The sequence below is a fragment of the Cenococcum geophilum genome (assembly GCF_001692895.1).
Source record: "Cenococcum geophilum 1.58 unplaced genomic scaffold K441scaffold_51, whole genome shotgun sequence".
Classification (NCBI taxonomy): domain Eukaryota; kingdom Fungi; phylum Ascomycota; class Dothideomycetes; order Gloniales; family Gloniaceae; genus Cenococcum; species Cenococcum geophilum.
Window position 1 is genome coordinate 549,268 of NW_027137609.1, and position 26,529 is coordinate 575,796.

Here is a 26,529-nt window from a genome sequence, read left to right on the forward strand (position 1 = left end):
CCAGGAGATGAAAGTTTTATGCTTCAATCTGTTTTCAAGTAGTGAGTAGAGGCGAAGAGAGGTCAAGACTTGAATGCTCTCATACCTGTTTGAACAATATTGAAGTCAAGCGACCACGCAGTAATCCTGCCAGAGTTATGCACGCAGTTCTTTGCGATGGCAATGTGTTCGTAGCTTGTTTTAAGCCCGCTGTATGTCGTGATGCAGTGAGCTCTCCAATTTTCTGGTCACCGGAAATATGTTTCCAAACAGCTTGCGCTTAGTGCAGTAGCACTGTCAAAGCTATCTGACCACTTTCGTATGATATCTAGCAGTAACCTCAGATCAAGATTGAATGTCCCTGGGCGAGGAGGTGGAAGGGGATCGCGATGGAAATTTAGCTCCGAGCCATCCAACAGCTGAAGAAGCACTGCCAAATTGCAAAGTCGACTAAGCTACTCCGCTAGGGATGCGTCTGTACCGCTTCTAGAGATGGAGGAGATCCTGCTTCGGCCCAGGGTTCTAGTGTTAAGAGACCAAAGGTGTTTGGTGCGGCGGATCCGTCTAGGCCAAGATCTAGGAGTATGCGGCTGTGTAGGGAATGGAAAAGGTTTCAGAAGAATGCACTTACCGCGACTTCGAGGATCCAAGCTCGTTCGAGTTTGATTTTAAGATGAAATGGTGATAAGGATGAAGTGGCGGGCGATGTTGGTGTTGGTGAGAGTTTAGGTGAGAGAGTAGATGAGGCGGGTAGAAAGGAGAGCTGTGGGGGGTTTCTAGCGGCATGTCTTCGGCAGGAATTCACCTAATTTTCCAAGGAGCAGTGTGAAAACGCCCCTCAATACCCAAGGCAACCCCAAACCGTACATCAGCAAGCTCTACAACTCTCGGTAGTAGGGTAACTGGAAGAAATTGAGCGAAGAGTATCGGCCATCGACAGCTTCTTGAACTTTCTTACATCATGCCACATAGATAGGCTACGCCGCAGCCGCCCTTGGGATGCCGGGAGCAGTCTTTATTTTTGTGACTCGAGCCCCGATAGCTCTGTCGCCGAGGGCAGATGATCTCCATTCATTTGTACTTTCGCAGAAAATAATGGCAACGGTCCATCCAAACAGCGTATCTCCTCGAAAGACGGTTTCGAGAAAAGTAATAATGCGCTCCTCTGCATTAAGTTAAGTTTGTTGATACGACCCGATGAATGGAATTGGGCACTTGAGCTTTGGCTTTCGCAGAACCAATAAACTGGGGGAAGAACAAGATCTTACTGGTGTAAGCAGCGGTTGACATCCTGGTTAGAGTTTGTAGGCCAAGGAAAACTGGATTGCTTGGAAGGCTTAGGAAACTACAACGGTCTTAAGCCAACGGCTTTAAGCCAACGGCTAGGCTCCCCCTAGGCTTTTCCTTTGGGAGCTGGTTTTGGGTTTAATAGATTACTGAATCGAAGCGAACAGCTATACCTGTGACGACTAAGGCCAAGCAACAACTGAAGAGCTCCTCAGTAACAGTATCAGTTCAGCTTCTCAGGGGTGTAACAGCGCCGATAAACCAAACTATGCTACAACCAATATATTGAAGGTTCTCATGTCCCATGGCGCTAAGATACCAAAGCGATTAGCCATCCAAACATGGGGCAAAGCTACAGAGCTGAATGAGATTCTTAACTGTGTGCAGCGAGAAATATCTTGACAAATCGCTTCATGGACCAGATTGATGGCATTGTAATACAATTGGTGAACGAGTCGGAGCGGCAGTGGACGATGTTGACGGATGGAACTTTCGGGTTTGAGGAGTCCTTCATTTCGTTCAAGGACAGACGGATAATGAAGATCGTTTGGGAAGATCAGTTCTAGTGCTATAGTAGTGGACGAATACGTGTGAAAAACTTACCCTTTTGATATGAAGATAGGAAATGTCAAACTGAGGACGGTAATGAGGGGTGGTACTCCCAGAGTAACGCGGGTAGACGTACCATAGGATTTGATGCCATAGTTTCATTTGACTACCTATTCTCAAGTCCATGGCGCTAGCACGGCACCGAATTTCTTACGGCTCACGCCTATTATCACTTCGCATATTATCCCTCATATATTTCAATGCGTAAGAGCTGATTTTGATAAAACGGCAAAGAAATGGGCCACTTTCAAGTTGGAGACGATAGTTCATTATTGAGAATACTTTGAGGGGTATTCCGTTCAATAGAAACGGTTATGAAAATTACCTCATGGAGCAATCAGAATTTGTTTGGCTGCCGTAATTTTAGACAGGGCTCTGGTCTATCTAGGCATAGAATATATACCCCAAAGCCATTTTTTCCCACCAACGCCAAGCATCCATAGGGAGGTGCTATGCTCCAAGACTTCGTCGAGGACGCATCTATCAATCATTACAACATGCAGCCGATATTCAGTCAAACTGGAATATGGGTTAATGAAAGAAACAAACTAGGCATTGATGATGTCAACCAACCGGTGTAAGGAAGGATTCAGCCACAAACCGCGCCCTTGCGTTCAGCTGATGTTTGTGTTAGCCAGGTTACATAGTTCAAATTTTCAGGCACATAATGTCGATATAATGGCTTGCTACTAGTTGCGAGTACTAATGACTTACGAAAAGTTTCATTTCTGAAATCTCTTTGTCCACCTCCTCCATAAACTGAATGATGAAATCAACCAACTTGTGTTTGAGCATCTCTTCTGTATGGAAGTTGGTGATCAGGAAAGAAATGTCATATCCCTAAGCACAATTCAGCCTTTAAATCCGAATATAGGAGCCAAGTGAGGCAGCTACTTTAACAGGCTTCCTTCGAAGAATGAAGAAGGCCTCTGCTCTCTGCGTCAGAAAGCGCGTAAACTTATGCACTAGTATATGCTCTATCTCATCCGCCTGCTTAATTTTGATGCTAATCCGCACGCTATTGATACTGGGCTCGATGAACACCTTCTCATTCTCGTTCCTCGATACTGTTAACGGGTTCAGTAGAACCTCGGGAGAGCTCGCTGCTTCGATCTCAGGAACATTATGCCGCTCCGATGCTTGGGAAGCAAAATTTGAGAGGGATAGTGCAGCGGTAAGGGACGAGCGAACGCATTGGAGGTACGGCCGGAGAGATTGGGACTGCGGGGGCATCAGCTTCTCGAAGGCTACATGAGGGGCTTCTTAGAGGTCATTAATTACCATGTTGATAGAGAACTCCGAATCAGTCAAGGACGCGACCTGGTATGCTTTTATGGCCTCGTCCACTCCATGCGTGTTCTCGCTGATGACGCGGGGATGTGATTAGTCAGTTTTCTTGGTGCTTCTACGGACTGCGAGTCTTCGCCCTTGCCCCACGAAAACTTTATAGATTTAAACACATTTATCTCGTCCTTACCACCCATTCTTCGCAAGTTTTACATTTTCTTACCTTTCCGAAATGGATCCCTTACCTGGTAAGAATTAAATTGCTCTCCACTTCTGGGCTATTGAGCTAACTTCCCGGCGCTCCTAGTTGTTGTCAAACACCAAGGCAAACGTTATGATGTCGAACTAGACCCTAGCTCTACCGGGGAAATCTTCAAGTACCAGCTCTTTTCTCTAACTGGTGTGGAGCCGGATCGCCAGAAGATCCTCGTAAAAGGTGGACAACTCAAGGATGACACCGACATTTCGAAGTTAGGCATCAAGCCAGGACACACATTTATGATGATGGGCACGCCGTCGGGAGATGCTGCAAGCAAGCTGGAGAGGCCAACGGAGAAGATTCGATTCTTGGAGGATATGACCGAGGCCGAAGCAGCTCAATCCGAAGGAGCCACACCGGCGGGGTTACAGAATTTGGGCAATACTTGCTACATGAACTCTACACTTCAAACGCTTAGATATATTCCAGAACTGCAAGAGGAGTTATCTCAGTACTCTCAAAGGTAAGTGCTAGTGAATTTATGACTTTCATAGATCTAACAGCTATGCAGTGCGTCAAGCTCTGGTGGACAAAGCGAGCTCAGCCAGTTCGGTCTCGGAGGTCTCGGAGCTTCCATGGATCTTACTGCATCTTTACGTGATCTCTTTAAGCAAATGTCAGAGACCCAAGAAGGTTTTCCTCCTCTGGTGTTTCTAAACGCTCTTCGAACCACTTTCCCCCAATTTGCGCAACGTTCTAAAGACGGGCATGGTTATGCCCAGCAGGACGCCGAAGAGGCGTGGTCACAAATTGTCTCGCAGCTACGACAAAAACTCAAGATTAAGGACAGCGCAGCTTCCGGAGAGGACACAACAGGCAAAGCTAAAGATTTGTCGTTCATCGACAAATTCATGGCGGGGAAGTTCCAGTCAATCATGGAATGTGATGACCCTGCGGCTAAGGAAGGTGGCGAAGAACCGGCGAAGAGCGAGGATGAGTTCTTCAAATTAAATTGCCACATTAATGCCGAGACCAATCACCTTCGTGACGGGCTTTTATCTGGTCTTAAGGAGCAAATCGAGAAGCGGTCTGAGGTGTTGGGTCGAGATGCCATGTACACGAAGACTTCACGGATTTCAAGGCTACCCAAGTACTTGCCAGTGCACTTCATGCGATTCGATTGGCGTAGAACTACAAATAAGAAAGCCAAAATCATGAGGAAGGTCACTTTCCCCCAAGAATTGGACGCGGTGGAGTTTTGCACAGAAGACCTAAAGGAAATGTTAATTCCAGTAAGAGACAAGATTAGGGATATTCGGAAGGAGGAAGAGGATGTCGAGAGGGCACGTAAGCGACAGAGACGCATGCGCGCCGGCGAAGAAAATGATATCGAACCAAGCGGTAAAAATAAGGCTGCTGCTGCTACTAAGGAGCCGCTGCAGAAGAAGGCAGAGCAGAAAGCTGCAGCAGAGGCCAGTGCCTCTGGAGACGTAGAGATGCCTGATATTGAGTACAAGACGGAAGCACAAATTGAAGTGGAGCGCGCCGCCTCTATTCTCGCAGCCAAAAAGGAGCTTCTTACTCTTGTTAACCCGAAGCTTGCTGCCGACGAAGGCGCCAATCAGACTGGCCTTTACGAACTTCGTGGAGTGATCACCCACCAGGGTGCCAGCGCGGACAGTGGCCATTACACGTCGTTTGTTAAGAAGCTTGGACCAAAAGATCCTGTTACAGGAAAGCGAAAGGAAGAAGACGGGAGGTGGTGGTGGTTCAATGATGATAAGGTCTCGGAAGTCGATTCTGACAAGATTGAGACACTGTCAGGTGGTGGTAAGTGCTGGACGAGCTCCATTTAAACAAGTGGTCACTAATGAAATCTCAGGCCAGAGTCATTCGGCCCTGATTCTCCTCTACCGCGCTGTTCCTCTAGTCAAGATAGAAGATGAGGCGAAAACAGAGAGCAAGGCATGATCAACCTCGCTCTGAATTGCATTATGCCGAGTCTTAATGTTCATGTTCTCAGTCTCCACGGAGACCTGAAATCCTTGGGCAAGGCAGGCGTTTATCTTGCATAGCATAAGAATGAGGGCATGACTAGGTTTAGATTTTGCATTGTGCTCAGAATTGTGTTAGAAATGTTTAGATGACTTTAGCTTTCAGACTCTAAGGGCGCATTTCTCTCATAGTCCTGTGATGTCACTCACTCACGACGTGCATTTGCTTAGGTTGCGCGCTTTGAAGATGTTTCCGCGTGTCTACCTGGCCCTCTACTTCTCATTTCAACGCCAAGCTCTACACCCTCTGCTATCCGCGTCTGATCTTCGTGTATTTGCTTATATGTATACTTCAAACTTCTAATAGTGATAAATATCAGATGCGCAATGTTTTACAGTCACGAAGGTAAGCTATCTCTCGCTTCAACATAAAGGTCTTATCGCGCTCATCCTTCCAGTTCTCACTTCGCGCAAGTACGGAGTTGCTACCGTCTGGTAGGCCATCTCTCTTCGCTATACCTCGTGCTTTCATGAAGCTAATTGGCTATCTAAGGCTCGTTGCCACCCTTGGTTCTAAGTCTACGCTTAAGAAAATCAATCGCAAAGCGATCCTCGACGTCAACGTCCCAAAGGCATGCCAAACCATACAAGCGCCAGAAGCCCCAATGGCTTTGCGTCTGCAGAGCAATCTCCTGTGAGCTAGCCTTGCGCATTGTAGTAGTCTTTCTATGGTGGCGAAGTAATTGCTGACTTGTCCAAGCTACGGCCTCTCACGAGTCTATCTCCAACAATGCGGATATGTGCTTGCAGACGCGCAAAATGCGCATAATGCTATGCGTGCGATGCTGAAGATTGTCAGAAACGCGGGGCTGGACCCGGAAGCTGGCAAATCGAGGTGATAATATCAGGATTACTGTAGTAACATCTTGCTAATATCTTGAAGGCGCGGCCAGCTTGTCCTTGAAGATGATCCATCCTTCTTGCCCGACTTTGCTCTTCTGCCGCTTGATTACGATCTTGCGAACCTCGCGAACCTCGCAATCTCTCTTCCTGGCGAGACTCAACGCTCAGACTCCCTCTTAGTGACGCCTTACGGCTCTCAAAACCTTCACGATGAACAGGCTCTTGCGAGACCTATCGGAGGCCTTATCAATCCTTCGTCTGACGCTGGAGACCGCGGGGATGTTGGCGGGTTTATTGTTCACAGCGATGACGGTCGTGGAACGAGTAGACTGGCCGGTCCTAGTAGCATCATTGGACGAGAGGGCGATGGATTCCTACCCGATGCAGGCTTCGGTTTTGATGCTGAAGGCAATCTATTAGAATTCACACCTATCCAGCGAATAAGCAGTACACCGGCTGTAGGCGAAGGTCGTGCATTAGGAAGTGATGCTGGGGCAAGTGCCAAAGTTAGGAAAGAGCACGAGGAAGGTCTTAAGGCTAGTGCTAATGTAAGTTGCTTTCTCTACAACAAATCCAGTCCGCCTTTCCAACCACTTGGAGTGATAGACATTGAATAGTTCAATGAAGAAATTGAAACTGGGGAAATCAAAACCCGGGCGATGCTGAATTTTAACAAGTTTTTCATTCTGCTAAATGGGCTAATAATTATTTGAACCCAGCTCGGTGGCGACTACATGGATATCGACATTCTCGACTTAGGAAACGACTTCGATGTTCTACCGGAAGGCGAAGCATTCCCATCAGCCACCCGTCAAGCCAGTGATGAGCACACCCCCTCCTCTGAGACTTCCTCCACCGCGGAAGCACTGATGCGCCGCAAACGTCGTGCTGCGCGCATCATCCCTCTCGATCAGACAATGGAGCTCCGCAACAGCGACCTCTCACGCTGGAACACTGAATACCTTCAAAACATGGCGGAAGCCACGCGCATCAAAATGCAACACAAAGCCATCACTCAAGCTAAGAAGAATGCCGAATTCTGGATATGGGGATCGGGAATAGGCAATATCGGACGTCGGTTTGGCTACTCGGAGACCAAGACTCCATTGGACATATTCTATGGCGACGCGCTTTTCGAGGCCTTGACAGGTATTAACAGAGCAGCTACGGCTGGGCAGAAGCGCGATCGCGATAGCGGCATCGATGAAGCCACTGAAGGTGAATCGCGCCGCATTCGTCGTCGATCAGATGAAGACCAAGTCAGTCGAGGCAATGACATGGAATTAGGCGAAGGCGTCTTCGCGCCAATGGGGGACGAATATGTGGAGATGCCCCGAGATGCCCCTTCAGCACTTGATGATCAGCAGCTCTTTTCTGCTATGCCATGGAACATCTCAGCATCAATTCGTGGCTCGTCCGTGACACGCGGGAGATCAGCTCTTCGATCTGGTTTTCCAACCTCTGCCGGGCCAAGTTCTCTCGGTGGGCTTCTAGGCTCATTGGGCCGACGAGGGAGTCGCACGGTCAGCGCATCACCACTTCACGGTCGCGGGCAACCCGGTGGTCTCGAAGCTCTACGCAGTCTCGAGGGCGAAGACGAATTCGGCATCCTCGGTGGTGATGACTTTGGCTACTTAGGGGCGGGCGCCGAAGACGACTCAGACCTCTACGCTGACCCTCCGCTTATTGAGCCCCAAACCAGCCAGAAAATTCGTGATGCGCTAGATGCTGAGGGCATCAACTTTCTCGCTTTCGTCCATGATGGGATTCAGGAGAAACGGAAACGCCTTCAGGAAGAGCTGGATGCAGACTTCTTGCAAGCAGAAGCAGCGGCGGATCTAGATGAAGTGTCATTCGAAGAGCTGTTGCCACCACTGACCAACACGAGGGTTGTGGCTGCGCAGGCGCTGCTGCATACGCTGGCCTTGGCGACAAAGGGCTTGCTGACTGTCCGGCAGGATGAGCACTTTGGCGAGATCGGGCTAAGGATCGTCGAGACTATTGAAGATGCCGATGTTGCTTGACGGTAAGGCGATATATGAGATCCAGACATTGTGGATGCATGAACATGGAACAATCTTCATGCAACGATCTTAACTGCAATATAAATGGATGGGAGGTGTTTGGTGCAATTCCTCACTATGCCACTTTGCGGGTATTTTCGACAACCTTTCTAGAACGCGTGTCTTTCTTTGCTTTTACAACTCCGAGTTTCCCGAATCATAATTTGCGAAGGCCATGGAGACTCTAATCTTGCCGGTTCGGTTTCGAAGCTATGCTTCTTGCCTTTTCTTTAGCAAGGTAAAGCTTCTATGTCTACTTCTCTAGATACCCTGTTCTTAGACATCAATGATGCAATCATGTAACTCCCGTACGCCTCGTCCGCCGAATATCGAAGGATCAACGTCCGAGCCATGACCATTTCAACTTCTTCGCACTTCGGTGTGCTAAGAGGTTCAGCCCTTGTAAGACATGCCCACCAGAACTCCTAGTCCAATGACTTCTCATCAGCTCCATAAGACACCCTCCTCGGCATTGCTCTCTCACATCCCGCAGTATCTTTAACCCTTGCCAACCCCATACTCTGATCGAGATCCGCTAATATCCCCTGCAACACCTTCGCACCCGATTTCCCCGCTATTCCTAGCCCATAAAGCCACGGTCGTCCGATGCACACACCCTTAGCGCCTAGACACAAGGCGTTGATCACATCAGCACCAGCGCACACCCCGCTATCAAACGGTATAGTGACGTCGTTCCTAACTGCGTCCACGATCTCAGGCAATACTTCCGGCGACCCAATCGCGCCACCCAATTGGCGTCCACCATGATTCGACACAATAACCCCATCCATCCCCACCTCGACCACCTTCCTCGCGTCATCCACGTGTTGAGTCCCCTTCAGCACAATTGGACCCTCTTAGTTATCCCCGAGCAGCTGCAGCTGGTCCCACGTGTGCCCTCTGCCGGAGAAGACGTCGCCCTGCCAGGCCAGCGCCGCGGCGTGCCTGTCTTCATCCACGGATTTGTGCTCCAGGTGGTCCGACTGGAAGATGCGGCGGACTGCGAGGTCAGTGAAACTCGTGTTGTCGCCGATGCCTTCCATGAAGGGCACGTAGGCAGAGTCGAGGTCCCAAGGGCGCCACGAGAGGGCCCAGGTACCGAGGGTCACGATGAGGACGGAGAAGTTGCATTTGCGGGCGCTGAAGAGGGGTTATAGTGGATCAACTAACCAACCCTCCACATCTCAAGATTTGCCGTGTTGAGGAGAGAGGGGGGGAGGGTAGTCTAAATGCAAGGCCACAGTGGGTGCAGGCTTACCGATAGCGTTATCTCGTCCTCCTGCGGCCAATACAGCTGGAACCACCTCAGGCCATCCCCGCTCGCCTGCGCCACATCTTCTATCGACGATGAGGCCGCCGTACTTATGATATACGGCACGCCCAACTTGGTGGCAATCTCTGCGATGCCAAGCTCGCGGTCTCTGTGGAAGATGGTCTGCACACCGACGGGCGAGACAAGGAGCGACGAGTCGTAAGTCTCGCCGAAAACGGTCGTGAGGTGGTTTGGCGGAGCATGCGCGGGATGAGCTAGTAAGGACGGGGTGTGTTAATTCACCGTCCTACACAATACACTTGTAATGGAAGATGTTGAGCCATATCCTGCCATGGTAGCATGTCTAACACGCGGGGGAACTTCGTTGCCTTCCACTGTCGGAAAGCCGGCCTGTTCGCGCCCATTGTAGCTCCCTCGTCTGCCCCGCCGGTGACATAATTGTACCCTCGGGACGTCATAGCTTCCTTAGCCTGTGCCTCAAGTTTGTTTGGATCTGTGGTTACGGTGGGTACGACGTTCTCAAATATGCCGCGCTTGTAGATGTCGCTTCGGTAGGTGCCATACTTGCGGGCTTTCGGGTGCGGTTTGTGATGTCCTTGGATTGCGGCCGTGGATTGAGGGTTAGTATAAGCAATTGAGGAGATTGGACACAAAAATTCGGTTCTAACTGAATGGCAATTGAAGTAAGATAGCGTTGAGAATGTTATAGATTAAGTAAAGTTAAAGTTGCAGGTACTCTAAATGTCAAGCTTAGCGTCATATTTGCTGCATGACGTTGTCGATCCCCACGTGCCCAAACAGGAAAACGAGATACCTTTGACTAAAGCTTTTCACTACAGAAAATCCTTCATACCACTCTACTCCATACGAAGGGGGAATTATACGCATTAACATTATCTCGTGATTCTACCCCCCAAAACAAAGCACCGTGCTATATTTTTCCGCTCACCTGGACGCATTTGCTCGTCTCAATAATTTTGTTCTAGGTACAGAGTTAGCAAGGACGCGATGATAAATCATTGGAGTTGCTTACGGTCATTCCAGTATAGAGTATCTAAGGAATTGTCTATTAGCATTTTTATTCTTATAGGCAAGCAAAGTGGAACCCTTACCGTGCTGAACCTCCGGTCCGGTAGCACCAAGCTCCCATCCAAAGTTCAATTTGATGTATTGCATCAAGTGACTAGCAACCTTTACATGGCCGACATCCGTTGGGTGGTATTGAGGGCCCTATGGTGGTGAGTTACAACAATTTGATAAATGAGATATTCTGGATAGCTCACAATATCATTGTGCTGCATAATCCCTGTGGTATTGAAGTAGTGAACAAATCCAGTATGCTTGTAATAATTGTAAACTTCCTCAATCTCCTCGATAAATGCACCGCCTTGAGCATAGCTGTTCCCAACAGGACTGAATCCATTCCAAAGAGATACCAGGATAATCTGTGCATAGGGATAGACTTGGTGAACACCTTGTACGAACTCAAGATAGCTTTGAAGAAATTTCTCGTTAGTAACGTTGTTGTGAGTGTTATTGTCGTTGGTGCCCAGATTAATGACAACAATGTCGGCCGCTGGACGCTTGCGGAAATCCCACACTTCCGGATTGTCATTGTAGATCTCTACCGCTCGGCCAGACGTGTCTGACGCATGATACCATTGGTAGGTCTGGCCACGAGGATTTCCCCAGCAGTTGGTGTCTACCAAGCAGATCCCGGGATAAGCTGTGATGAAAAATTCAACATTCCCAAAACCAGCACCAAGACCCCAAGCGTAGGACGATATGCCTTCATATGTGGCATATTGACCTGCACTAAGCGAATCTCCGATGATCTCAATTGTCTTGGAGTAGTTTGGTAATTTAATCAATTTGCTTGAGGAGCTGACATGAACGCCAGCAATTTGAATACCATATGCCCAATTGGTGACCCGGAGTTCTAGCGTTTGTGGGAGCTGGGCTTGCGTGGTTAGATTAAAGCTGGTGGTGGTGCTAGATATGAACTGGTGAGTGGAATTTGCCGTGACATTGGTAAACATCTAATCAATGTTAACTGACGTTCAAACACTTGACTTAAAGCAAGGCAAGAGCTTACCCAATCCTGACCGTCCAATCTATATGCAACCAAGACTCCAGGTGAAGTATAATTGCCAAAGCCGATAGCAACCTAATTAAGCATAAACCGTCAGCCTAAATTAAGTGAATCGACGTCCCAGAATGAGGGAGAGCCGGCCAAAGAAATGGCAGTCTCAAAATGAAAGAGGGACCGTAACATAGAGTACGGATTGGTCGCCTATGCCGCTAAGACGAATCTTTCATGGCGTGCAAAACCCTCGTGCGTGTTCATTCCCACATTCCAAGTACTAACTTACTTTGTCTCCGATGAAGCTGAATTTCAAGCCAGGAGCTCTAATTTCGCGTAAGCCTTCTGTAGGCAGTGTCAAGTGAGATGTTAGAATACTCACGACCACCCTGGAGACCGAATACGAATCAGTAGCTGACAGTCGTAGTTCACAGAAGAGTGCTCACATGAGATGTGCTTGCTGTCCCATCTTCCCTTGTAAGAAATCTCGCTCGCACTTGGCCCGTAAGTTCTCCAGCTACGATCGCTTGCTACTGAAGCAATTGTTGTGTCTAGAAAGACCATATCGCGCACCTGGCCATTCTGGAGAATTGTCGCGGATGCTACTGCCGCAAGAAGACTCAGGGTAGATGAAAAGAACCTCATCTTGCAGTTATTGAGATGTAAAAGGTCGAAGAAGGGCGGAGAAGCTTCCGAGTCCAAAAGACTCGAAAGCTTTGAGCCTTTTAATTCACCATGATCATGGACAAAAATTTCCAAGCTCAAGCGGGATGCTTGCTGCGAATAGCAAGACCATCGTGTCAACAAATTCCGGGTCCATGCTGCTAGATGACGATAGTTGACTATGCGATCTCCAGGATTACTCGGCTTAGTACTCTCCGCAGATCTAAGAAGTGTTAGCTTCCGGGTTTAGTCCTCTCCACCATGCTCTGGCGGGGCCACTGTTGGTGGAAGATGCAGACGGCAAAGGTAAATGACTCCAGAACGCACCCAAAGATTTTTGCGGACTTGCATCATTGAGCTGGGCGTGCTGAAAGATGCAGCATGTCTCTCACGATCACGTCCGATGAGGTGATATCTGATCGGCTTAAGGGAGTTTACCCAATATGCCCCCCGGCTATCTAGGTCGGGAATGCTTGAGCGGACAGGGCGACTCCGCACCGGGAAAGGGTAGCACTGAGGTTGCACAAGAGAGAGACAAGCAATAAGAGAAGGAGGAGTATAGATCGCTGCTGGCAACAGGGACAGCCGAGGAGCATACAGATATGTCTGTCGACGCCCAATTGCTGGCGACGGAGTGTTTTGGACGCCGCACGGTGCCTGCTTCCCGGGCCAGTACTACGCAGACGATGATGCGGTATGTAGGGCTGCAGTTCGGTCTCTATAAAGGTCTCTGGCGAGCTGCTATTGGAATGCTGGGCTCCTGGGGGGGTGCATGAGAGCGCAAAAAGAAAACACTGGTCTTGGCTTCCCCATGTCTCTCCTCAACCTCGCTCTGTGCGACTTACCACCCCTCCCTATCACGGTCATATCGTCACCGCCAGCAACCGCCAGAGACACGGCGCTCTCTCCAGCCCACGCCTGGCGCCATGAGCATCGTGTCTTTGGTCCGACAATGACATGGCCTCCATAGCAAAGACGTCTAATGGCCTCCCCCGCCAACTCCATCCCAGATACACAGCTGGGCCTCACCCAGGGCGAAATTCAATTACTCCGCCAGCACCAAGCCCTCGCTCTCTCCCAGGCCGGCAACTCCTCGTCGCGAGCCGCCAGCAATGCCTCCAGCCAAGGGCGTCTCCTGCTCGATCCAAGCAGTCTCCAGGCCTTAAGCTCTCATTTCGACCGTTTAATGTATTCCATCCAACAGAGATGGCAAACAGTGAGTATTTGAAATCTCTAAGCCTTATCCGCCAGTTGAGCCCAATCAGAGCCATTCATCGTGCTAACCTTCAGCCTCTCAGCTGACCACACAAACACAAACCGCAACACAAATCCAATACGACCGCGCGGGCAACGCGATCCAGATGGCCGACACAGAAATCGCCCGCTTCCGCGAAATCCTGAAGCAAATCGACGAGCTCCAGGTTGAGTTCGATAAGGTACGCCGCATCGGTGAGATCGTGAAAGGTTTTCGCGCACGCGTAGAACACCTCGAACGGAGAATATAAAGATCGAGTCTGGCGCAAGGGCATGTCTCTGCGCATTTCACGAAGTTACGACACCCACAGAACCCATTGTCCTCGCGGACTATATCATTATTACTTTAAGAGCGGAGGCCTCGCGGCACAAAACATCTGATAGTGGACTGTTGAGATTGGGTGTTTCGCGGCTTCCAGTGTCCTTACTGGAGTATCTGTATGTTCATTTGGAGTATACCCAGGTTTTTTTTTTCGTTTCTTTAGTAGTTTGGATCTCTCTTAACTCTAGTCCCCACCTAGTATCTCTCTTAATCCCTTCTAGTCATTCTCACCCACTAGTTTATACTATTCTTAACTTGCAGATTTGCCTGGTGGTCTCAGCAGTTCTGCTTTTAGTTGGCTAGCGCGTTTTCCTAACGTCTTTCAACCCTTTGCTCCTTATAACTATCGCTTTCGTGCTGCATAGCGTGTCTGAAATGAGCGGCATTTACTTTAAAGAATCCAGCGAGACTGAAACCGGCTAATAATTTTTTATAATCGTAAATCTTCCATATTAAAATATAAGCCTCCGATGCCTTCGTTCAAAACTTGGTTTCGGTCTAAGACTAGTATACTTTGTATTCCGCTATTTGATTTTGATGGACAAATTCCTTTCCTTGATGGAATCTTGCAGCACCCCTTTCTCCCGCATGCCTCCCAATCCAGATCTAATCTCGAGAATCTAATGTTGCAGATCGATTTATTCGATTCCTTAACAAGACTTGTGCTACACAACACGTCAGCCTCTCAATACTAGCGAGAGAACAGCAACAGGTCCCACGTTATGCCCAAGAGCAGCTATCCGAGAACAATTATCCAAAAACAGCTACCCCAAAAGCTACTCATCACTATCCGATCTCTCTCTCTGCCAGGTCAGCTTCACATAAGTCACTCTTGGAGATACCACCCACACCTCCAAACAATGGCCCAGAAGCACCCTCATCCTTACCATCAGTTAAAGCTATATCACGAATCCACCGCAAGGCCAATCTACCCCATATAATCTTCAAAATTCGTCCTCTGTCGTCTTAGGATCGAAAGCCAACAGATAGATCCAACTAGCTCCAGTCACACAGCACGAGACTAGAAACCCCGCGCAAGCAATCTAGTAGCTCAAATGAAAGCTAGAGCTCGCACTATGCGTCTCGTGACGCCTCCCCCTCCCCACCCCTCCCGCTACCGATCCCACCTCTCCAACTTCAACCACGCCTATCTCGACAGGCCCCGCGCCCTTTCCGTTCCGGCCCGTGGAACCGAGCCACCCGCCACCGATTGCAACGCAACGAGCGCAGGTACGCTGAGCGTGTCACGCGACGCCACGGGCTCGCAGGGCTTGCTCAGCGATGCTACCTCGCTGTCTCACCTACCTCACCAACGCGCAAATCCTAGAATCACACACTCCGATTCGCCCGCGACACCTTCTCGAATCCTTCTCGAAACCCTCGCCACAGATCTGAGTAGGACACACGCACTTGCGCTTAGCACGCAGTTCAGATACACCGGCTTCCAGCCTGCTAAGAGTGTTTTGTCCTTGCTGTCGGATCCACCAAGACGACCGCATACGATCGCATCAACCCCCAACCCCTCGCGCACTCCTGCTATCATTACCAAAAACGTACACAGAAAGTCGTAGAAGGCCTACAGCACCATTAACACAAGCAGCCCTGGGCCCCTCAACTCCCGCATCCGCTCCCAACTGCGTCACTAACACGACCAACGACACTCATACAATCCAGTCCAGCTACCCCGCCACGAATCCCCCTAGCTCCTCCCGGGCCAAGCACGAAGCTGTCGCGTTGCAAGGGCGGATTCGAGCCAAAGGGACCCGTAAAAGAGACCCTGTTTTAGCATGAGACATAGGCGGGGAAGTGGGCTCTGCTCCTATGACGCTGCTGTCGCGTGCGCCTGCCGTGTGGCGTCGGAGCTGGTGATCGACGTTGAGATGAGGCGCTAAGAGGCGCTGGCGCGAACTAGTGGGGCCATGGGAATGGCACACTAAGTGCTGTCAAAAAGGGGATTGGGGGCGAGTGGGAATGGGGGAATGAGGTAAGTGGGATGAGGGAGTTAACGATGTTTAGGTGGGTGAACCTGGGTAGTGGGGATGGGCTTAGTGGGTGAAGGGGCATGGAGGCGGAGACTGTTTGGGCGAAATGGATGGGGATGGAATTGGGGAGTTGGGATGAGGAGATGAGGTTTTGTTAAAGTTTAACTAATTGCTGTAGTTTGATGGAGATGCTTGCTCGAAAATTTTAGATATGTCGTCCCATCTTGAGCCGTTGGAGAGTTGAAGACCCAATGAGATATTCTGGGGGCGGAAGTAGTTATGAAAGGCCCTTGTGTCAGCCGTATATTAGGTAGTAAAGCATCTGTGAATGCGGTATGCCAGCCACCGCCACACAAACGTATGTGTTGAGGGAAGGTAAAACTTTCGAGCAGTTTACAGAGGTCAAGCTCTAAAGTAGTCAGGGTCACAGATGTAGATGCAGACGTGGCAATACAGGAATCGCTTCTCTAGTCTCCAAATTCTGTATAGTAGCTTTGCATTTTTCGTAATCTCTTGCTTAGACTTGCCTCAGCCAAGCACGGGAAATATGCCGAAGCTACTGTGAGTAGTGCGAGCCCGATGTGAGAGCAAAACGGCTGCACAGGCGCTATTAATAAAGGACTGATATAGCAACCGCAGGGAGAACCTTACCTTTAGTGTGGCGCGGTACGTGAACCGGTGGGAATATCCGGCGTTAACTCCATAGATATGCCTCCAAACACACCTTTTATAAGTCCACGAACGCCCCAGCTCCCGCGGCATCGTGTAAATGCTCTTTTTTGGGTGTAGAGTTTGGTAGATTTGTTTTGACTGCGTTCAGCTCCCCACCTGCGTCTCCAGCCAGGAAGCGGAAGCCTCTAGCCAAGCACCGAGCCGTGTACCAAGTCAAATGGTGGTATTTCCAAGGAACCGTAGATTACCCCCCTTCCGATTTCTTTTGTTCCCTAGCGATGCGGCGTGCAGACACTTCCGCTATCTTCCTTTCCATTTCTAGCTTCTTGGACATCAGTCGTGCCTTGGCAGACTCAAGCTGAGCGATTCTTTCCTCTGGTGGGGCTTCTAGAAGAATTTTCCTTTCCTAAAATGATTCCATATATCAGCAAATGAAGGCATTGGTGAGGGAATTCGGCTCGGAGGACTGAATGGAGGATAGCGGAGGCAAGTGCAATGAATCATGAAAGGGTTACTATGTATTAGGGAACTTTCTACCATGGAAAGAAGATAATGCAATTTCGCGGGATTGACGCACCTTCTTAAATTCTTGCTGGGTCTTCAACCCAGCCCCGTACCAAGCCCCAGTTGCTGTGATGGCAAAAACCGCTCCGGTCATGACAAAGCGGCGAATCTTCTGCTGCTGTGCCATCTTAGATAAGCTGAGAGCAAGGAAACTCTTCCGGCAAGGCCGTCCGGGGGATTATTCCTGGTACTTGCGTCAAGAAAACAGCATCGGGATATGGTGAAGCGAAAAGACAAGCTCAAATGAACTCTTAGAGATTCACGGAAAATCGTCGGAGCTCTGCTTCCGTACCCGCGCCAAGCACTCTCGAAGATCAACAACACCACGCGCAACCTAACACACACCACTTCAATCGCACTAAGCACAACTCGATTGCAAAAGCATCTCTGCCTCGCTCACAATGTCCCAACTTCAGCGCCCACAAACAAGCACCTCGTCACGTCTCAGCACCCTCCCTTCGCAAAAGCCTCGCCAGTTATCGCATCTTCACGCTCAACTGGCACAGCTGACAGCAAATGTGTCTGATCTCGAGAACCTGCTGCGCATGACAGCAGTGCAGGCCGAAAGCATGCGCGGCCTTGGTGGATATGCTAGTGGAATGTAAATGTGCCCCAATTGCCCGGTTTTATGAGGGTTCATGAGAGAGGCGTTAGATATCTACAGCAAGCTGACAATTTGATATGCGCAGGTTCATGGCCGCAAGCAAAGTCCTCGGCGAAGAAACTGTTCGCGGTGGTGGCAGCAATGTGGGAGTATCAGGTGGACAAGCGGATAAACAAGATACAAATGGGCCGTGATATTGATACGGAGTTTGAGGGCCTGATTGTGTGCCTTATCGACGACTAGCCTCATCTTATGCACCTTATCCGATAAAATCCTATTTTGTGGAGTGCTGGAGGGCTTCTGCCACTCACGTCATGCAATCCATAAGATATGATCTAAGACTCAGACGGTCTCCATGCTTGGAAGTAACAAGGACTTGAAGCACAACGTCGAGTTTAAGTCGCTGCTTGACGAGGCAGTGGTAGTACAAATTACTGTATCAACTCCCCAATCTTATCTTTAGTAACGGGTTGTCAAGGTGGGAGGACGGGCGTGAGTGGTTGCTAGCGGAGTGGTGAGCGGTATTCGTTGTTGAAATATGAATATTCAGCACAGATCCATAGCGAAATACGAGGAGCAATAGAGATACTGTTGTTGATTAGAAGCGATCTTGGAATTGTGTGCACAATACTTTAACCTCTGGAATCTTGTCGGGCTAGCCAATTTCGAGATGTTTAAGCTTGAGATGAAAAGTATATAGCACAGTAATTAGCTCTCAATCAACGCTTGTGCATGGCGTTGAAGTCTTATCTCATGCTCGGACTACCCCGTGAATTCGGTTCGACGGAGTTTGATCCACAGATGCAAAGTCACCATTCGTCGCAGCAGTCATCCAGCGATAAGGCGCCTGAAGAGCCGCGATAGGAAGCTGACTGCGTGGTTTTAAAAGTGTTGATATCATCGTCACCCCTGTCTCACGGTTAGCAAGTGCATTCAACGCCCAATGTTAGCGGAGGATGATCTCTGCCGGCCGATTCATTGGTAGGATCCACGAAAGCGTCGTTATCATCCGAATAGATAAGCTATCGTGTCTCAACCTTAAAGTTTTGGCGAACACACGCTCTCTGAAGTATAAAGGTCTGCTGTACCCTGTTGACTACGCGGGAAGTATTCACTTCGACGATTTAGGTTTCAGAGCACCTTTTCCGCTGTCCTTCCGCCCTCGATCTGGTACCTGCATTCTCAGGTGCCAAGCCCGACTCGACCATGTCACTACTCTACTATGGAGATCGAAAGCAATGCGACTGGGATCACGATATTAAAGGGTTCCTTTATCCAGGACATTGATGTTGAGGACGGTCGCTTTCGCCATCCAGGACCCGAACGTAAGGCTGCAGGACATCATCAAAGGCTGGGTAAACGGTCACGGGACACGGGAACCGGGAGACGGGAGACGGGAGACGCTGAATGCGAGGCCTGCACAGCATAAAGCTATAACCGGATAGAGTCATGTCCATCAACCACGGCGCGCATACACAGCTGAGAAATGTTCTCAAGGTCTATGATCGGTGAGCGAAGGCCTGCAGAGTGCAGTCGACATTGAGAGTTTCAAGGGTGGAAGGCATGAGTGATGAGACATACCCCACTCATCATCCCGCGCTCTTCTCCATGGGTCAATTGCCGTCCATCAAACCTCTCCGGATCAAGCTCCAAGTGGTTGGATGGCTTGTTTGCACGGCTAGCGTTGCCTTTCTGCGGTCTGCAAGCTCAACACGGCCTTTTTTGAGAGTCCTGTGCGCTTGATTTTTGCGGCATCTGCGGTCCTCGTCTTTTATGGGTTTGATTTAGAGCCTTCACCCCGGGCCCCCTCGCGGCCAGTCAGCAGTCTCGACCCTCAACACAACTTCAGCAGCACAAGGCCAGAATATTTTCTGGTTGTCGCGACGGCGAGGCCGATGGAAGTGGTCTGCAGAGTGCACTTGGCTGTAGAAGCACCGTTAATTTTGAAACTGTGGATGGACGTCTCTGGCTTGCAGGACGCGCCCAAGGCTGAGTCAGGCGAAATGACGGTTTTCGTCGGCTCAAGCCGCGAGCCGGTGCAGCCCAAACCTCGTTTGCGCTGACTTGCAGATTTTCTGGCAGACGTGGCTTGAGAGGTGCAGGGAAGGTGACCCCCACGAGTTCCGTCGATATTGGATCGCGCATCTCACAAGCTTTTACCCTGTCTGAAAATCCGGAAAATGGGCATTGCTCAGACGCACGCCTGGCACCACAAAGCGAAGCCGACTCCAGACTTTTTCGTAACCCGCTCCCTGCCCATTATAATTTGGCAGCTCAGGATTGGCTGCTGGCAAAGACAAGGGCAAGGCGGACCGCAGATCTGCCTGCCCACTCCAAATGGGTTACATAACGTCGAGCATCTCACTCCACCGTTAGTTCCTGAGTCACGATGCCAGTCGAGGATAAAAAAAATCCCTCCCTGCTGTATCCTAGAAATCGTGGTATGATTTTTAAAGGCATCTCTCAGAGAAACGAGCCGTGAGTGCGGATGGAATTCTAGACCGTGTGCGCCAAGCAATCACGTCAAATACCCCAAATATATTTTAGAGCTGCGTCGTCGCCACTAGATGGTACGGCTGAAAGCCCGCAGCACCGGTTTGCAGTAGACTGCCAATGGAGCTATGGGGCCGACTATTATGGCAGAGCAGCGATGCCAGGGTTTTATTCCTGTAGAACTGCTAGAAAATAATTGCTCGATCTCACAAACGTCATGGACCCCGTGCAGATCGCCATAGGACCCTGCATCCGCAGAACGTGGTATTGTAGGATAAAATGCTTACGGAAATCCGCGGCTTTTACTGAAACAACTCTGCAAAATGGCATCTTTAAGACGCAAGATGACCGAAGTATCTGTGGAGAACGAGGCTGAATGCAGGATTTCGTTCGGGAATATCACGTAGATAATGAGAAGAATTCGCTGAAGCCACCAACTTCATTTTTGCCCAGATTTGCAGTGTCGGCGCTATCTACAGCTCGGTACATTTGTGGTAATCATGCACATGCTCAAGGCCAAGCTTTAAAAGTCGAAGTCCTTAGTGAGACCAGTTGTAGCCAGTTATTGCGACGATGCCCCGTCCGCTGCTCGGAATAGGGTTCCTAGGTACCTTGGACAGCGAGTGGCGGAACCAGGATGATCCCGCTAAGAATCAGCCTTTGCTTCCAGTGCATATGGAAAAAGCCGTCTTATTGGCAGCATGAACGCGGCGTTTAACGAACAACAGGCAGAATGGACGGCGTCCAAAAGCTCAAAATCTTTGAAAAACACGTGCGTGAAGAAGGGCAATCAGAAAAAGAGGGTCCAAAAAAGACCATCTGGAGAAATGACGCAGGGCCAGAAAGACCCTGCTCAGGATTTCTAGAGGCCAAAAGCAAAACCCCGGGCCGTTGTCGGCCAAAAGAGGAAATGCCGTTGAGATTTTGGAGACTTGCGCGGTGGAGTTTCGGGGGTGGCGAGGGAGTAGCAATGTACAGATACGACTACGAAGGCCAGTCTCAGAACCTTGCCACTCTCCGGGGTTTTTCACTGAGATAGTGCCTCTCTTACACCAGCGCCCTGGCAGTTTACTTGAGGGAATCAACAGCGCGGAGAATGGCAGAGGCACGCGGAGCCTGTTGCGGTTCCACTGTTTTTAGTACCGGTCCCGAAGCGGCAACCGAGACCATCAGCAGTAGTGATGGAGGGACTGCGGCGGGACGAGGCAAACACGACGGCAGCTTCCCCTCTCGCTTGGCACGCGAAGGCATGGAAATGCGGCCATAGAAAAATGCTTCGTCATGGCCATCGACGTTTCGCGGCTTGTAGACGGAAGTTGTAGATCGATGAGCAGGATCGGTGGTCCTTAGCACTGGGTTGCGGTAGCGGGTTGTGGGCGGCGAGGATGGGGCGAGTGAGGTATGGGTATGGGAGTGAGATGGGCGGACCCTAACTAACGTCGCTGAAACTCACACGAGCATCACAAGTTCGCCCGTTGTGAAGCATTGCTTCGAACTCCTCAGCACCTTCATCACCACCCCAAACCGCCCACTTCTGCCCTGATGCACCTACATCCCACATGCGTACCACGCGCGCACCCTAGCAGCCTCATACGAAGCTTCGTGCAGGCTTCGACATTCTTCCGCTCTCGCACGGTTCATCTGCATTCCTTCCTTGACAGGGAGCCGCGGCAGCTTGCATCTAAGCGGCACAGCTTCTCCCGCCTCTACCTTTGCTTTTCTGCCGTATGACATAGCCAACAGGCAAGCCTTGCCAGAACACCGCGTTGCCGTCGAACTGCCCAAAACCCGTCGCTGCGCAGGCCTGCTCAACGCCAGTGCCTTGTGCCCTCGTTCGCTGGCCCGTCTCAGTGGCGAGCCCATCACCGTCCTCCAACGTCTCATACATCCGCCCTGCTCGGCTCGTCACCATCAGCGGCGGCGACAGCAGCTGTCAACTCTTGTAGCACCCCCTGCGGTTGTCCACTCGCTCGGGGTTGAATCCTTGAGGGTGGAAAGCGCCACACGTACGCCTGATTCGACGAGTCGGGCGACCCCCACTGGTCTCTCCCACGGCCTCAGCAACGACCACAACACCAGCAGACCCAGAAGGGCCCGAGGCCAGTCAAGGCGTCGCAACCGCTGTAGCCAAAGAGCCTGCCAAGGGTTGCTAGGCTTGTTGCAGTAGCAGGCCGGTCGCTGCTAGCCCTGCTTCTGAAATTGTCCCGACCTAATTCTCACCCATCACGCCGCTTACTGCCCACCGCTACGAGATCCAACAGGACTCTCTTCATTCAATCCAAAGCTTCCCCGTGGAAGAAGGGAAAAGCAAAACTCCAATTGAGTCCTGCCTGTCTGCATAACATCAACACCCCTCTCAAGTTGCGGGAACCCCAGAGATTTGCGCAACTTGACAGTCGGCAATGTCTGGGGCGCAATATGGGGAGCGTGGGGGAGACCTGCGCGCTTCTGCCCTCTCCGACGACCTTAACGCACCCGCCATTGGAGGACTTGCAGATCCGCAGTTCTTCCCTACATCATCTTCTCCAAAACACGTACGGTTCCCTCCAGGCCACTCTGACAACTCCTCTGGATCCTCTTCCACCATCCAGTCTCTGACATCCGCGAGCACCTTGGACAGCAAGCTGGATTTCTCACCGTCGGAGGCCGCAGCTCGCAAGGGCGTGCTTGAGGATAGCTTCTTCCCTACCTGGAAAAACGATGCAGGTGGCGCCAATCTAGACAGCCCGGAGGAGATGCAAAAGAAGGACCCGTTGGCCATCCAGATATGGAAACTGTATAGCAAGGCCAAAACCCATTTACCAAATGCGGAGCGCATGAAAAACTTGACGTGGAGGATGATGGCTATGAGCATGAAGCGCGCTGAGCTCCAACTAGAAGGGTTCGTCTTTAAATTCGATTCGGCAAATTGACTATTTTGTAGTATATGTCGGGATTAATGTTGACCAACTATCACTGCCAGGTTATCGCGAAAGAACACCGCTATAGCAGCTACGGCAGCTACAACAGCTTCGACAAGCTCCACAAGCGCACCAAGCGCACCAAACACCTTAAACGCACCCAGCGTATCCAGCGCACCCAGCGGCATCGCGCAGCTTCGAAAATCAATCGATCAGCAAGCGCAGGCGCAGCAGTCTCAATCCGACGGCATGGATTTGGACGATTTTATATTTTCTTCGTCCGTGGCCTCCCCAGCGGGACTATCTCCTTCTCCGTCGAATGAACGGTCAGCTTCCTCTAATGCCACCGCACCGGCCATACCGATCAGGAAGACTAGTCAAATGAACGATCAAACCTTCCACTTCACCCGCGCATCAGCCCCATCCGTACCACCAACCATCACAAGAGAAAACGAGTTTGGATATATACAACGGCACGTGCGCAAAACAAGTATCGACGAACGAAGGGTGAATCGCTGCCGTACCAAGTCTTTAAATGCTTTTTAGATTGGCTAACATTATATCAGCCCCGTAAACGGCCTGCCGATTGCTCTCCTCAAGTACCTGCTGTCAACAGCATAATGATACCCAATGATCCCGATGCGGAGGCGGCTTTGCATCATTATTCCCTAGATCAACCAATCCAACAACCTAGCTTCCAGCAACACGCTTCTCAGCCCCAAGTACCGTTTGCCATCGATACTTTCCAACATAACGAAGACCCCATCATCAGCTCCGCTGGTCCATTCCAGCAACAGTTCACATTCTCTCCTGTCGGATCACCTCTCATGAATCAAGGTGGTCCTTATTCCACAATGTATAATCCTAACTCGATGGCCTCATCACTTAATTCCACAGACTACTACTCTCCTCCAGGCTCAGCCTACCCTTCCACAGTGTCCACCCCACAGCCAATGGCAGAAGGCGATCAAATGTATTTCGATCGCAATGGCATGGACATACGGCACCCTCACGGTATGCCTGTGTACGGTCCACGTCGGCCCTCAAACTTGGCCAACTCGATGCAACCGCAGTACATCTTCAACCCAAGCGGAAATTCCATATTTAGCGCTGTCACTAGTGCTGGCCCTCCTCCCCCATTCTCAGCGCCCTCCTACCACCAGCCTGGACACGTCGACCCAACCCAGGTCCTACGTCACGATTTCCCGGGCACGTCTCGGTCGGAAAACATGCAAATTCCACGACACGAAAATATGTTCTCGTTCGGTGCCGATTCGGACAACGAGGATGATGAAGGCGGAGCATTTCCTGACAGGACGATGCCGATGCAAGCTGACTATTCGCCAATGGATGACTCGTCACTTGACTTCAATGCTGGCTTCCAATGGGAAACCAGCCTCTCTAACCAATTCAACCCGGTGCCGGCTCGCTACCCAGCTGGCCCGCCACGCAAGACGGTGACGATTGGCCCAGCTGAGATGGTCCCTTCACCGCAAGATCATTGGAGCCCGGGCGGAGGCCTTGGCCGAGTACATGGATCTGCGGCTTCAGTTAGTGACATTCGGAATCGCGGCAACGATCCCAGACGACAGAAAATACCCCGCACCAGCTCAACTCCGAACGCAGCAGGTTTGGTGCACCCTCAGGCTATGCACCAGCGACCTCAATCATCACCGAGCTCACCTCCAGAATCCGGCTTCAGTTCTACTGCGCCATCCCGTCCCACCAGTCCAGGCGGAACCAAAAGCGGTGATCAGAATGGCGTCCCAACAACCTGCACAAACTGTTACACCCAGACGACTCCATTATGGCGGCGCAATCCTGAAGGCCACCCACTCTGTAATGCTTGCGGGCTGTTCCTGAAACTCCATGGCGTCGTCCGTCCATTGTCATTGAAGACAGATGTCATCAAGAAGCGCAATCGTGGAAGCAGCAACACAGTTCCCGTAGGCGCAGCTTCAACAAGATCTTCAAAGAAAGCTTCTCGCAAAAACTCGCTGGCACAGACGCCAGTGACAACACCGACATCAGGTAAAACCAGCGGCGGAGATTCGGAATCCCCCAAATCCGCGACTGGATCAGTCACTGGCGGTACGACCGTTTCCAATGCCGCCAACAACGTCTCTGGTGGTATTGCCGGAGGTAAGAGCGGTGTGATTCCGATTGCGCCCGGTCCGCCTAAACCACAGGCTGCTCCGTCAGCAAACTCGGCTCCAAATCGCGGTGTTAACGTCGCACCAAAGCGACTACGAAGACAGAGCAAAGCTGGTATGCAAGAACTTGAAATGGTAGATGCCGACGATACAAGTGGGAAAGCTCCCGCACTGCCAACAGCAAGGAAGAAAGATCCACCTCTGGTGCCGACAAACTTGAGCAATCAAAATCTTGGCAGCCTTCCAATGGGTGCTATGGGCCAGGGCCTTGTAACTGGCGTAAGCGGGCCTCAGGAGTGGGAATGGTTAACGATGAGCCTGTGAAGCATTTAGGCTTTACCCATTAGACGTCTGGTTGATGGGATGATTATTCTTTACAATACCCTTGGGTGGCAACCATGGTCTAAGATATGATACATATGAAGGTGGTATTTGTGTGCTTTGCTCGCATCTCTGGATGGGATCTTACAGTGCTTGACGAGCTAATTATGGATTCATTCCATTACGCTCTCACGGCCTTCGGGATGGGATATGCGGGACGAGCAACCTCGGTCGATTTTGGAGAAGTCGTTTTGTGCATGCATTGCGATATAGTACGACAGAAGGCGCCTGGAGTTTCAATGGCTTACTTGAAAGGATTATGATCTGGCGGTGCTGACTAGTCTGTCCTTACTCCCCTCCTTGACATAATTTCGATTCATTCTTCGTTTCTGCTCTTGATACCTCAAGCCTTTTGCTATATACTTTTCCTCGCAGTCAGAGATCACTTGTAGAGATGTTTCTTCCATTTCTTGCTATTCCATTGCTTTCCTCTATTACTCACATACTCCGGAGATTCCGAGGTTTCGGTTGTCCACTGGGTGGAGGAGGCAGGCGCTCCATCACGGCTGGACACCACTTAATACTGCAAGGGGCTGGAGGCGGATCCCGGCTGCAGGCAGGCTCTCCGATCCACTGCACTTGGCGATGGATTAGCGGTTGGCGCTCTGTTGGTCTTTTTTACATGAGCTCACGGATGATTCCCTTAGATCTATGGCTGCTTTCGTTTCTCTACTCTGCTTAAAGGACGTGGATATCGAAGGCGGCTTCTACGTTTTCGATGAGTAGCCAGACGTCATGGTATATAGACGATGAGCGAAGGATGAAGGGAAAGCAAGACGATACTGACCGAGTTCTTGGTCTGGACGCAATGAAACATAACAATTCCTAATACTGTATCCGGGCCTTATGCTATATCAACATCTG

At 50.5% G+C, this 26,529-nt stretch overlaps 11 protein-coding genes across 11 annotated transcripts; 7 read left to right on the forward strand and 4 right to left on the reverse strand.

Annotated features, from left to right (window-relative positions):
• Window positions 1-2,439: 2,439 nt before the first annotated feature.
• K441DRAFT_680683 (actin-related protein-like protein 2/3 complex subunit 4) lies at window positions 2,440-3,159 on the reverse strand (the record flags this gene model as incomplete). The annotated part of the gene is made up of 4 exons (XM_067651391.1): window positions 2,440-2,493; window positions 2,590-2,715; window positions 2,770-3,096; window positions 3,157-3,159. The coding sequence occupies 4 exons, from the start codon at window positions 3,157-3,159 to the stop codon at window positions 2,440-2,442; spliced, it is 510 nt and encodes a 169-aa protein (XP_067499477.1).
• Window positions 3,160-3,325: 166 nt separating this feature from the next.
• Window positions 3,326-5,583, forward strand: K441DRAFT_264335 (cysteine proteinase). Its single transcript, XM_067640835.1, has 4 exons — window positions 3,326-3,410; window positions 3,470-3,884; window positions 3,933-5,191; window positions 5,244-5,583. The coding sequence occupies exons 1-4, from the start codon at window positions 3,395-3,397 to the stop codon at window positions 5,330-5,332; spliced, it is 1,779 nt and encodes a 592-aa protein (XP_067499478.1). The 5' UTR covers window positions 3,326-3,394; the 3' UTR covers window positions 5,333-5,583.
• Window positions 5,584-5,742: 159 nt separating this feature from the next.
• On the forward strand, window positions 5,743-8,282 carry K441DRAFT_581741 (uncharacterized protein; the record flags this gene model as incomplete). The annotated part of the gene is made up of 6 exons (XM_067644425.1): window positions 5,743-5,761; window positions 5,814-5,850; window positions 5,909-6,049; window positions 6,116-6,250; window positions 6,299-6,806; window positions 6,978-8,282. The coding sequence occupies 6 exons, from the start codon at window positions 5,743-5,745 to the stop codon at window positions 8,280-8,282; spliced, it is 2,145 nt and encodes a 714-aa protein (XP_067499479.1).
• A 1,986-nt stretch (window positions 8,283-10,268) lies between these two features.
• On the reverse strand, window positions 10,269-12,684 carry K441DRAFT_264343 (SGNH hydrolase). Its single transcript, XM_067640836.1, has 10 exons — window positions 12,668-12,684; window positions 12,124-12,563; window positions 12,060-12,066; window positions 11,967-12,003; window positions 11,690-11,761; window positions 10,878-11,633; window positions 10,707-10,824; window positions 10,628-10,648; window positions 10,409-10,576; window positions 10,269-10,331 (listed from the first exon to the last, which is right to left on the reverse strand). Exons 2-9 carry the CDS (start codon window positions 12,320-12,322, stop codon window positions 10,563-10,565), a joined length of 1,224 nt encoding a protein of 407 aa, XP_067499480.1. The 5' UTR covers window positions 12,323-12,563; window positions 12,668-12,684; the 3' UTR covers window positions 10,269-10,331; window positions 10,409-10,562.
• Window positions 12,685-13,322: 638 nt separating this feature from the next.
• Window positions 13,323-13,845, forward strand: K441DRAFT_581645 (uncharacterized protein; the record flags this gene model as incomplete). Its single annotated transcript, XM_067644423.1, has 2 exons — window positions 13,323-13,556; window positions 13,639-13,845. The coding sequence occupies 2 exons, from the start codon at window positions 13,323-13,325 to the stop codon at window positions 13,843-13,845; spliced, it is 441 nt and encodes a 146-aa protein (XP_067499481.1).
• Window positions 13,846-14,791: 946 nt separating this feature from the next.
• Window positions 14,792-15,656, forward strand: K441DRAFT_264386 (uncharacterized protein). The gene has a single exon (XM_067640838.1). The coding sequence runs from the start codon at window positions 14,972-14,974 to the stop codon at window positions 15,485-15,487; it is 516 nt and encodes a 171-aa protein (XP_067499482.1). The 5' UTR covers window positions 14,792-14,971; the 3' UTR covers window positions 15,488-15,656.
• A 479-nt stretch (window positions 15,657-16,135) lies between these two features.
• Window positions 16,136-17,100, reverse strand: K441DRAFT_666860 (uncharacterized protein). Its single transcript, XM_067649723.1, has 2 exons — window positions 16,550-17,100; window positions 16,136-16,494 (listed from the first exon to the last, which is right to left on the reverse strand). Exons 1-2 carry the CDS (start codon window positions 16,658-16,660, stop codon window positions 16,366-16,368), a joined length of 240 nt encoding a protein of 79 aa, XP_067499483.1. The 5' UTR covers window positions 16,661-17,100; the 3' UTR covers window positions 16,136-16,365.
• On the reverse strand, window positions 16,370-17,511 carry K441DRAFT_264377 (uncharacterized protein). The gene is made up of 3 exons (XM_067640837.1): window positions 17,148-17,511; window positions 16,550-16,976; window positions 16,370-16,494 (listed from the first exon to the last, which is right to left on the reverse strand). The coding sequence occupies exons 1-2, from the start codon at window positions 17,259-17,261 to the stop codon at window positions 16,815-16,817; spliced, it is 276 nt and encodes a 91-aa protein (XP_067499484.1). The 5' UTR covers window positions 17,262-17,511; the 3' UTR covers window positions 16,370-16,494; window positions 16,550-16,814.
• On the forward strand, window positions 17,424-18,401 carry K441DRAFT_666862 (uncharacterized protein). Its single transcript, XM_067649724.1, has 2 exons — window positions 17,424-17,735; window positions 17,824-18,401. The coding sequence occupies exons 1-2, from the start codon at window positions 17,536-17,538 to the stop codon at window positions 17,930-17,932; spliced, it is 309 nt and encodes a 102-aa protein (XP_067499485.1). The 5' UTR covers window positions 17,424-17,535; the 3' UTR covers window positions 17,933-18,401.
• A 3,370-nt stretch (window positions 18,402-21,771) lies between these two features.
• Window positions 21,772-22,180, forward strand: K441DRAFT_666865 (uncharacterized protein; the record flags this gene model as incomplete). Its single annotated transcript, XM_067649725.1, has 1 exon — window positions 21,772-22,180. A coding segment is annotated over one exon (191 nt), but the record flags the coding sequence as incomplete, so codon positions are not given.
• A 453-nt stretch (window positions 22,181-22,633) lies between these two features.
• Window positions 22,634-25,608, forward strand: K441DRAFT_581389 (uncharacterized protein; the record flags this gene model as incomplete). Its single annotated transcript, XM_067644410.1, has 3 exons — window positions 22,634-23,112; window positions 23,194-23,638; window positions 23,698-25,608. 3 exons carry the CDS (start codon window positions 22,634-22,636, stop codon window positions 25,606-25,608), a joined length of 2,835 nt encoding a protein of 944 aa, XP_067499487.1.
• Between the last annotated feature and the right edge of the window lie 921 nt (window positions 25,609-26,529).

Bases quoted from the DNA above. Each gene is read 5' to 3' on its own strand.
- K441DRAFT_264386 (XM_067640838.1), top strand. From the start codon at position 14,972: ATGAAAGCTAGAGCTCGCACTATGCGTCTCGTGACGCCTCCCCCTCCC.
- K441DRAFT_264343 (XM_067640836.1), bottom strand. From the start codon at position 12,322: ATGAGGTTCTTTTCATCTACCCTGAGTCTTCTTGCGGCAGTAGCATCC. The intron at 10,825-10,877 runs GTGAGCTATCCA...TCACCACCATAG, and splicing joins TTATGCAGCACAATGATATT to GGCCCTCAATACCACCCAAC. The intron at 10,649-10,706 runs GTAAGGGTTCCA...ACAATTCCTTAG, and splicing joins CGGACCGGAGGTTCAGCACG to ATACTCTATACTGGAATGAC.
- K441DRAFT_264377 (XM_067640837.1), bottom strand. From the start codon at position 17,261: ATGGCACAGCAGCAGAAGATTCGCCGCTTTGTCATGACCGGAGCGGTT. The intron at 16,977-17,147 runs GTGCGTCAATCC...GAATCATTTTAG, and splicing joins CCCAGCAAGAATTTAAGAAG to GAAAGGAAAATTCTTCTAGA.
- K441DRAFT_264335 (XM_067640835.1), top strand. The intron at 3,885-3,932 runs GTAAGTGCTAGT...ACAGCTATGCAG, and splicing joins TTATCTCAGTACTCTCAAAG to TGCGTCAAGCTCTGGTGGAC. The intron at 5,192-5,243 runs GTAAGTGCTGGA...ATGAAATCTCAG, and splicing joins TGAGACACTGTCAGGTGGTG to GCCAGAGTCATTCGGCCCTG.
- K441DRAFT_666860 (XM_067649723.1), bottom strand. From the start codon at position 16,660: ATGCCGCGGGAGCTGGGGCGTTCGTGGACTTATAAAAGGTGTGTTTGG. The intron at 16,495-16,549 runs GTAAGGTTCTCC...GCGCCTGTGCAG, and splicing joins CGTACCGCGCCACACTAAAG to CCGTTTTGCTCTCACATCGG.
- K441DRAFT_666862 (XM_067649724.1), top strand. From the start codon at position 17,536: ATGTCCCAACTTCAGCGCCCACAAACAAGCACCTCGTCACGTCTCAGC. The intron at 17,736-17,823 runs GTAAATGTGCCC...TGATATGCGCAG, and splicing joins GGTGGATATGCTAGTGGAAT to GTTCATGGCCGCAAGCAAAG.